We start from the raw sequence: 10763 nt of genomic DNA on the forward strand, positions 1-10763 counted from the left end.
TCTGGTAAGTCTCTTAAAATAGTTTTAGTCGCTTATTTTTCTGCTCCCCCTTCTTTCCTTCCGTGTTCAGTCTATGCGTTTGGGAGGTACCCCTCCCCCGCTCGCTTTCCCGTCACTTTTTAGGGGACCCTCAAAAGCCCCCTGGCTGGGAGCCTTTTACCAAGGCTCCGGGGGGTCGCGGCCCGTCGGACCCCCTCCCACACACTGGTGTGCAGTTTACATCCCCGAGACGTCTGGGAGATGTGTCTGCCTGTGTGTCGCCATAGACCGGAAGTGCCATGTAGTGAATTAATTATAGGGGATCTATAAACATATATGGTAGTAGATGATATCAGAACATGTTATACACGGCATGAACAACAAAAAGCAATTGGCGTCAACAATTTAAGGACCACCTAATGATGAGAACATAATACACAGTGTACAAGCTGAAGTCCTCCTATACATGCACAGTCTCCGGGTAGATCTCTCGTGGTGCTTAGGGCAAGGACTTAAAGCAGAAATCTATCATCAGCCGAGCAAATCCCAACAGACAATCGATAAAGACTGTTTCGAGAAGACCCTTATTCAAGAGCTGACAACCTTCTATTACTTTGGTCAGATACCACTTATCAGACAGGCATATTAAACAACGGAACACAACTTTGCCTCCTACAAACTCCCGAATAGTCTGCTTCATCATTCAAGCTGGGCATACGGTGAGACCTGGAGGTCCCCCGGAATTACAACTGATCTCCAGACTACATAGATAGCTTGCTTATTTCTTTAGTTCTTTAGTTATTTAAAGCCTCCCTCCCTTTTCTTCTGGAGAAAATGGTTGCTTCTGGAAGGTTGAATATACGGCACTACACACTACAGTCCTGTCCCTCCCTAAAGCCCACCCTCCCAGGTTCCAACCTCAAATCTCCAGGTATTTCCAAACCCGGACTTGGCAACCCGAGGGGCACCATGCTTGGGGGGGAAATTCTTATTTTTGGAAATCTACATCTGCTGGCCCAGTGGCAAGGGGAATGATAATCCCAACCAGCAACATGTTTCCAGTGCATCCGTGTCCCAGGCTAGGGAACAAATAACAATCAAAAGTAAATATCCCATTTTGCAACCATAGCCGGATAGCGTAGGTATGGTTGGTAGCCTCCAGATAGGGCTTGCAGATTTCCTGGAGGAGGAGGAAGAAGAAGAGATTGGATTTATACCCCACCCTTCACTCGGAGTCTCAGAGCGGCTTACAAACTCCTTTCCCTTCCCCTCCCCACAACAGACACCCTGGGCGGGGCTGAGAGAGCTCTGAGAGAATGGCTCTGACAGAACTATGGCTTGCCCAAGGTCATCCAGCAGCTGCATGTGGAGGAGTGGGGAATCAAACTTGGTTCCCCCAGATTAGAGTCCGCGCTCCTAACCACTACACCAGACTGACAACTGATCTCCAGACCACAGAGATTAATTCCAGGGAGAAAATAGCTGCTTAGGTGGAGGAGGGGCATCACCAGGGGTCATTTCGTAGAAAAAAAGGTGCAGGAGCTCATTAGTATAACTCATTAGCATAACTTATTTGCATATGCCACACCAGAAGTGTATCAGAAGGCAACACCCACCGCTTAGGCTCCACTAGACTGTTTTGGATTGCTAGCTATTGGGGGGTGGGGATGTGCAGATCTGCCCTCACAGAGGAGGGAGAGCTTGTACCTGAATAAAACTTGGTCTTAAAGGTGCCACTGGACTGTTTTGGGCCGGGGGGCCGGGGGGGGGGGCTCTGCACCTTACCTGGCTGCTTCTTGCTCTGACTGAGGGCTGCTGGGAGAAGGGGGTGGGGCTTGTTGCATGTGCCTGCTCCCTGGGCTCTTTACTGCCGGAGCTCCACTCCTGTGCGCTCCTGCAGGAAATGACCCCTGGGCATCACAACCCACTAAGGTCCCTCCCCTCCACAAACTCCAGCCTTCCCAGGCTGCACCCCCAAATCTCCAGGAGTTTTCCAACTTGGAATTGGCCACCTGAAGCACAGGGATGCCAGCTCCATTGCTATGGGAAGGAGAGAGGGCCTGATCCATACTGAGTGAGGCACACCACCCTCAGAGGCACCTAGGCCCTGGTGAGCGCCTCCAGGTTAATGTCAGTGGGTATCTCATAGGGTTGCCAAACTCCAGGTAGCACCTGGAGATCTCCTGCTATTACAATTGAGCCCCAGATTATTAATATCAGTTCCCCTGGATAAAATGGCTGCTTGGGAGAGTGGACTCTACGGCATTATAACCTGCTGAGGTCCCTCCCCTCCCTAAACCCCGCCCTCCCCAGGCTCCACCCTCAAAATCTCTAGGTATTTCCCAACCGGGAGCTGGCAACCCTAGGTGTATGGTGGGACCTGAAGGCCTCTGAGCCTGTTGCCCTCTCCGTCGGCCTGACAGCTGATGTGTGACATTTGATTATTCAGTAGCGATAAAGGGATTCATGCCTCCTGAAGGCAGGCTAATGGAATAACAGCAAGGGCATCAACCGTCATAATTTATCTAAAATTGTGTGTTTTTCTAAACAAACCTTGTTTACTTATTAAAAGACACCATCTTGTTTCTGTCAGTTTTACCTCAGCGATTGTTCCGAGCTTGGTTGGGTTTAGACCCAGGCCCAGATCTAGGGTTGCCAGTTCTGGCTTGGGAAAAACCCAGAGATTTGGTGGGTGGAGCATAAGAAGGCGGGGTCTGGGGAGGGGAGGCACCTCAGCAAGGTACGATGCCATAGAGTCCGCCCTCCGAAGCAGCCATTTTCTCCAGGGAAACTGATCTCTGTAGTCTGGAGATCAATTGTAATAGCGGGAGAGATCCAGACCCCACTTGGAGGCTGGCAAGCCTAGATCCTATTCCCTCAAACCCAGTTTATATTCTTTTAAATTTCTCTGGAAAGCCTGGTGCAGTGGGGTAGGCAGAGAACTGAAGTCATGACAGGAGGGGGAAATCTGGCATGGCACGGCAGCCAACCCCTCAGGATCAGATTTTCGAGAAACGAAGGCTGAGGGGTGACATGATCGGGGTTTGTAAGATTATGCATGGGATAGAGCAGGTCGAGAAAGAGGCACTTTTCTCCCTTTCTCACAATGCAAGAACTCATGGGCACTCGATAAAATTGCAGAGCACTCAGGTTTTTGTTGTTGTTGTTCAGTCGCACAGTCTAGTCCGACTCTTTCCGACCCCATGGACCAGATCTCGCCAGGCCCTCCTGTCTTCCGCCGTCCTCTGAAGTTGGCTCAATTTCATGTTCGTTGCATCGATGACACTGTCTAACCATCTCATCCTTTGCCGTCCCCGTCTTCTTTGACCTTCAATCTTTCCCAGCATCAGGGTCTTCTCCAGGGAGTGCTCCCTTCTCCTTTGGTGGCCAAAGTAGTTGAGCTTCAGTTTCGTTATCTGGCCTTCCAGGAAACAGTCAGGGTTGATTTCTTTTAGGATTGACTGATTTGATCTTCTTGCAGTCCAAGGGACTCTCAAGAGTCTCCTCCAGCACCATAGTTCAAAAGAATCTATTCTTCTCAGGTTAGAATGGATAAAAGGAAGTCCTTCTTCACCCAGAGAGTGATTAACATGTGGAATTCACTGCCACAGGAGGTAGTGGCGGCTACGAGCATGGGTGGCTTCAAGAGGGAATTAGATAAACATATGGAGCTGTGGTCCATCGGTGGCTATTAGCCACAAAGTATAGATAGGAACTCTTGGTCTGGGGCAAGGGATGCTCTGTCTTCTTGGTGCTTGGGGGGGGCAACAGTGGGAGGGCTTCTAGTGTCCTGGCCCCACTGCTGGACCTCCTGATGGCACCTGGTATTTTTGGCCACTGTGTGACAGAGTGTTGGACTGGATGGGCCATTGGCCTGATCCAACATTGGCTTCTCTTATGTTCTTATCCCCATCATATCCCTGTTTTCTCTAAACAAACTGCCTGGCATTGTCCTTATGATGCTGAAACTCACCCAGCCATTGGATCCATATTTACAAATGAATCATCGTTTGGCTTGAAAGGAAGCTTGCATTTCTGCGAGTCAGGCTGCTACCAGAGGCCAGCGAAGATAAAAAGAGGTGTGCAGCCCTCGTCTTAAATTGCAACTGGCACCGGTTAGCCATCAAAGCCGCGCACCTGATTCCCCCTGATCTGCCCTACATCAGAAGAGCCATTTTTAGCTTCTTTAAAAGAAGCTAAAGGCCAGGTGTGAATTATTGATAAGACCTCAGGGGCAAGCTGAGATTTCTGCTGACTTTCCTCTTTGTCAGAGACAAACAAAAGAGCCAGACCAGCAGGGAATGGGTAACACAGAAAGACTATGGCAAATGTGGGGTTTGTGTGTCGAGGACCTCACAGGTTGATTAGGGGGAAAAAAGAGATTCATACTTGCCTGGTGGAAGGGGGAGGGGAGGGATGCTAGCGTGGAGGTGGGAAAACGGGACGCTAATGAATGCCTGCGCTCTTCTTCCAGGGTGAGTCACCCCAATATCTTACAGCTGATTGACACGTTTGAGACGCGGAAAGAATTCTACATCATCCAAGAACTGTAAGTTTCCCCGCAAGGTGAGGAGAAACAATCTGAGGCTCCACGAAACAACGGTGCCGGGGTCTTCAGCTTTCTGTAGCCCCTCTGGAATTTTGAAATGGGGTGGGTAGGGTTGCCAGGGAGGGCCGGCGGCGTGGCGTAGCCCGATCTCGTCAGGTCTCGGAAGCTAAGCAGGGTCAGTACTTGGAAGGGAGACCGCCAAGGAAGACGCTGCAGAGGCAGGCAAGGGCAAACCACCTCTGCTTCTCGTTTCCTGAGATTGCTGTCAGTCAGCTGCAAACTGATGGCACACGCACAGGGTTGCCAACTCTGGGTTGGGAAATACCTGGAAATTTTAGGAGGCGGAGCCTGGGGAGGGGAGGGGCCTCGGCAGGGTATAATGCCATACAGTCCACCTGCCAAAGCATCCATTTTCTCCGGGGGGGGGGGACTGATCACTGCCGTCTGGAGATCAGTTGGAGAGCTCTCCAGGCCCCACCTGGAGGTTGGCAATCCTAGCTAGTGAATGCCAGCCCGAAAGTGCTTGCTGAAGGAGGCGGAGCCCAAAAGAAGGGGAATAAAAGAAATGAAGGGAAGCGCGAGGGGAGAGAAAGGGAGAAAGCGAAGGAAGGGGAAAGAAAAAGCAAGGAAGCCTGAAGGGGTTATTATGGAACCATAAGGAAGTATGCTTGTTAGTTCTCCTCCAGTGGCTGCGTCTGGTATTGCAGCTATGGAAAATGCTTACATTTGCACGATACTGGCCAATAACAACCCACTCTACACAAAGGCCCTGCCCACTTTCTGAACAGCTTGGCAGGCGACAAGAAGACGTACTGGTGGACGCAGTGGTGCCCACGGGTACCGCATTGGGGAAACCTGCAGTGGCAGGACATGAAGCTAGCTTACACTGAATCTGACCTTTGTTCCCTCAAGGTTTAGCACCAGGGCTATTTTTGGGCAGGAACGCACAGGAACGGAGTTCCAGCTGGCTCCCAAGTTGGCCATGCCCAGCAGGAACTCATTAGCATAATAGGCCACACCCAACAGCAGAAACTCATTAGGATTGGCTACATTAGGGATGTGTGGCCTAACATGCAAAGGAGTTCCTGCTCCAAAAAAAAGCCCTGGGTTTTGTCAACAAACAAGGTAAAGAGAATAAGAAGCAAAAGGTGGGTGTGGCTGGATGACCACACTTCTGGTAACATGGGGGTGTGGCCTAATATGCGAATGAGCTGTGCTGTCAGGGGTGTGGCCTAATATGCTAATTAGTTCCTGCCATTGGGTATGGCCTATTATGCTAATGAGTTCCTGCTGGGCTTTTTCTACAAAAAAAAGCCCTGTTTAGCACTGTCTCCTTTGACTGGAAGCAGCTCTCTAGAGTCTCAGATCTCTCCCATCACCTACTACCTGATCTGTTGGCTTTTGCATGCAAAGAAAATGCTTTGCCACTGAGCCATGGCCCCCTTCTCCCCCAAAATTATTTATTTACTTACTCTACATACTTACTCTACCTTTCTCCCCGATAGGGACCCAGCACCACTTACATTGTCCTCCTCTCCGCCATTTTATCCTCATAAGAACCCTGCGAGGTAGTTGAAAGGTAGATCTTAGATGTCACTGGAAGGCGGGTACCTGCAGAATGGGGGAGTACGCAAGGAGAAGTATACAGAACTGCAAGATCATTAGAATGAAGTAAATTACAGAGAACTTAAAAATAGCCAGCGAGGTGTATTGGTTAGAGTCAACAAGAACAACAATACAGTCCACAGTAAACAATGACCGAGAAAAACCAATAAATAACAACTGTGCACTGACCAACCCACCCAAGAGCAATAGAAAAGAGACTTCAATACAATAAGTAATGCATGTAATCCATCATAGGACAATACACAAATTCATAATATCCCAAATTATTGTTTACCTGTTAAGAATCTGCTAAGAGACTTACAGTATTGGCTTGTAGCTCCTGAGGAAGGACCTGAAGTCCGAAACACTAATTTATACCTGGGAAAAGTGTTGAAAAGTGGTGGACATCTGACTTCATTGTGGACATCTATTCCAGACTTGATTGTTATGAGAGATTGTTATTCTGGACATTGTTCTTTCCCTTTGGGATATTATGAATTTGTGTATTGTCCTATGATGGATTACATGCATTACTTATTGTATTGAAGTCTCTTTTCTATTGCTCTTGGGTGGGTTGGTCAGTGCACAGTAGTTATTTATTGGTTTTTCTCGGTTATTGGTTAGAGTGCCAGACTAGGATCTGGGAGAACCAGGTGTGAATCCTTGCTCTGCCATGGAAGCTCACTGAGCAATCCTGAGCCAGTCACACGCTCTCTGCCTAACCTATCTCGCATGATTGTTGTGAGGATAAAACGGAGAACAGTGTTGTAAGCTGCTCTGGCTCCCCATTGGGAAAGAAGAGAGAGAGAGAAGAGGAGGAGATTGGATCTATGCCCCGCCCTTCACTACCCGAAGGAGTCTCAGAGCGGCTTACAATCTCCTTTCCCTTCCCCTTCCCACAACAGACACCCTGTGAGGTAGGTGGGGCTGACAGAACTCCTTTGAGAACTCATGAGAGAACAGCTCTGAGAAAACAAGGTCCCTCCAGCAGCTGCATGTGGAGGAGTGGGGAATCAAACCCGGTTCTCCCAGATTAGAGTCCGCGCTCCTAACCCCTACACCAAACTGAAAAGAAGGGCATGTATCTAAATAAAATTTAATTAAATGAAGAAAAGAAGAGAGAGAGAGAGAGTGCTGATGAAGAAAGGGAGGCAGAAAGTCTTGTCCCAGTGTAGGATCCCAACCTTCTTCGGTATTCTCCAGTACAGACACACCACAAAGAGTGTTTTCTTGGTTGGTTCCCCATCTTAACTCTATTCTGTGTGTTCCTCACAGTGCTACTGGCGGCGACGTCTTTGACTGGATCCTAGACCAGGGCTACTACACGGAAAAGGACGCTAGCAACGTCATCCGGCAGGTGCTGGAAGCATTGGCCTACTTGCACAACCTCCACATCGTCCACCGCAACCTTAAGGTAAAGAGAGAGCCAGGGAGTCCTTCTGCTCAGGGAAACTCTCAAATCTAGTGGTCTTGGGGGAGACAGCTCACCTCAGGAGAAAAGGGCATCTGATGAAGGGAATTTTGACTCTCGAAAGCTTATACTGTGAAAATATTGTTAGACTCCAAGGTGCTACTGGACTCGAATCTAACATTTACCCTATAGACAGAGAAATTCATGCTGCCCACTGCTATGCATGTTACCCCAGAAGTGCCATTGAAGTCAACAGGACTTGCATCCTCGGAAGACTAAATATGAATGTAACCCAACAAGTGCATCCTATGCAGAGTTTCTCCATTCTAAGCCTGTTGAAATCAATAGGTTTACACTGAAGTTACTTGGCTGAGGAGTTCACAGAGAGTAAATTTAACAACCTACAAAGGACGCTTTGTCAAATCTCTAAAAACTCTGAGGGAAAGTAACCTTTTTTTAAGTTTGAGGAATGAAAGAACATGGCAGGGAGGGCGGCATGGCGTAGCCCGATCTCGTCAGTTCTCAGAAGCTAAGCAGGGTTGGTACTTGGAAGACCATCAAGGAAGACTCCGCAGAGGAAGGCAACGGCAGACCACCTCTGCTTCTCACTTGCCTTGAAAGCCCCTCGCTGGGATTGCCATAAATCAGCTGTGATTTGATGGCACTTTGCATACACACATGAAAGAATACGGGAGGAAGACTGAGGCCCCGTTCACACGCAGCATTTGCTGCACTGAAGACACGATCATCCCACGGATTTTCCAGGCGCGATCACACTGGAACATCAGGGAGGCGTAGCGCACCCATGGCTTCTCACCTGAAGATGCGGAGTAAAAAACGACCACATACAAGGTACTAGTTTCCGGAAAACACGGGGCAAGGGCAGGCGTCTGATCGCATTTCCGCGTGAATCCCGTGGCATCCGGCGCCCGTCCATGTCCTGTTGCAAACTGGATGTGTGGGGTTTTTTTGTAAGTCTCCACAGGATGCGCACAAACGATCATGCGCATGTGCAAACTTTGGCAAGGAAAAAAAATTCCCGTTTGCCACGGAAGCGGCACCTAGCAATTGCCAGTGTGATTGCACCGCGCCGCTTCTTTGCCGCACTGCAGGATAGCTGTGTGATCGGCACCTAACGGTCTAACCACGGGACCTCAACGGGACATGTGATCGGGCTGCCGCGCGTTACTTTGCTCCGGGGCTAACAGCCACGCTTCCCCCCAGACACAACTGTTTTAGCAACTGGCCGCTAACGGGTTTTATTGACCTTTTCCTACAAAGTCGCTTGCGTCTGGTTAGCAAAGCGTTGTTGAGCCATTCTTGGGGGAAACTGCTTTCTTCCGTTTTCACTTCTTCTTTGCGCTTCTGAATTGCTGTAGTGTGCTGTTTAAAATGTCTGCAGCACTTCTAATAGCGCCGCGCTTTCCCCCACCCCTTTTTGCTGCACAATCTCCCTCAAACTTTCCCCCTGAAAGTGCTAAGTTGAGTATTATAGCGCTAGGCCAATATAGAACTTCAGTGCTACAGCAGCACTACTGAGATGCCTTGGCAATGTATCACAATGGTGTCAAGGCATCTTAATGGAACCACTGTAGCACCGAAGTGCTATACTGGTCTAGCGCGATAGCGCTCAACTGAGAACGTTTAAAAAAAAAGTTCAAGGAAGATTGCACAGCGAAAAAGGGTAAGAAAAAAAGCATGGCGATGTTTCAGGTAGCCAGATCACTTCAGAGACGACTCATTAATGGAATGAAGTTTGCTGTATGAAACATCCGTCCCTGTATCGCTTTATTCGGCACCAGGCCAAGAACAGATAACATTCAGTTTAGAACGATAATGTGAAAGACACAATGGTGGTGACATGAAAGAGTCCTAAGGGTTAGCTGTGTTAGTCTGTTGTAGCAAAATCAAAAGGGGGAAAAATAATCTAGCGTCACCTGAAAGACTAACAACATTTATTTCCATATGAGCTTTTATGAGTCACCTCACACTTTGTCAGACAGATATCGTCAAGATATCTGACGAAGTGGGCTGTGACGCTTGTGACTCACAGGCGCTCATATGGAAATAAACGTTGTTAGTCTTTAGGACATGAAAGGTAAAACACAGATTTCTTGATGTTTGGTGGCAATGTACAATATTACAGCAATCTAACGTTAAGATGACTAACTCTGGGTTTTCTTTTAACCCCCCCCCCCCCAGCACGGCACTCATGTACTACAACCAGAACAACCGTTCCAAGGTGGTGTTGCGGGATTTTTATCTCTCACGCTTTGAGAATGGGGCCATCACAGAGCCATGTGGGACTCCCGAATACTTGGGTATGTTATGCTCTTTTGTCACTCCGGGGTACCCCCCTCCCCTGTACCAACTTCATGCCCTGTCCATAGAAACGAGAAGCTTTGGAGAATTGTCATCTTTTTGTTCCTGACATCCCCCAGGCCTTTAAGAATAGCCTGGCAGATGGGACCATTCAACAGGTGCAGCTTTTCTCCTGTCATGGAGATATGGCAGGGGGAAGCACCTGTTGAAATCTGCCTCTCTTAAGTAGCTATGAAAAGCGCAGGGAAAAATTAGCCCTGACTCGCGTCTCTGTGGGTTGTATTTTGGCTATAACGTCTGTCTAACGTTCCTTTGACCCCTGTGTCTTTCCCCACACAGCGCCTGAGGTGGTTGCCCGGCAACGTTATGGACGTCCTGTGGACTGCTGGGCTGTGGGGGTTATTATGTTCATTCTGTAAGTTCCACCATGGTCTGAATGTATGTGGCTCGGCAGGGGAGACAGAAACTAAATGTGGAATTGGTCGAGGCTGAGTGGAAAGGGATAGAATGAACTGACAGGAATCGTTACTGTCACCGTTCTTAGTTCCTCTGCATTAGTCACAATCCTGTTTGGCGTTACCTCAGCACTTGATACGAACTTTCAAGGAGTGTCAGAGATTCTAGGGCAGGGGTCCCCTACATGGTGCCCGTGGGCACCATCGCACCTGCCAAATGTTTTTAGAAAGTGGGTGTGGCCAGGTGGGATTCCTGCCCAGCAGGGCTTCTGATTGGCCATTGGATATCTGTCTTGATGGCAGCTGTCTCTACAGTGTTGGTTTTATTCTCTCTCTGACTCTTCTTTCCTGGTGTATGTTTAAAAGATTACCCCTCTTGTCCTCTGCACTTGGGCCTCTCTCTCTCTGTAGCTCCACCTCCTACGGTGGCCATTTTGTGGTC

At 48.8% G+C, this 10763-nt stretch overlaps 1 protein-coding gene across 1 annotated transcript in view; it reads left to right on the forward strand.

Moving 5' to 3' along the window:
* Nucleotides 1-10763, forward strand: part of LOC107106080 (caM kinase-like vesicle-associated protein) — a 28831-nt gene that overhangs the window by 4754 nt on the left and 13314 nt on the right. The window contains exons 3-4 of the mRNA XM_015406166.1: nt 4454-4528; nt 7409-7547. Of these exons, the coding sequence (XP_015261652.1) occupies nt 4454-4528; nt 7409-7547 (214 nt within the window). The remainder of the gene's footprint in view (nt 1-4453; nt 4529-7408; nt 7548-10763) is intronic.

The sequence above is a fragment of the Gekko japonicus genome, unplaced genomic scaffold (assembly GCF_001447785.1).
Source record: "Gekko japonicus isolate JY-2015 unplaced genomic scaffold, Gekko_japonicus_V1.1 scaffold1076, whole genome shotgun sequence".
NCBI lineage: Eukaryota > Metazoa > Chordata > Lepidosauria > Squamata > Gekkonidae > Gekko > Gekko japonicus.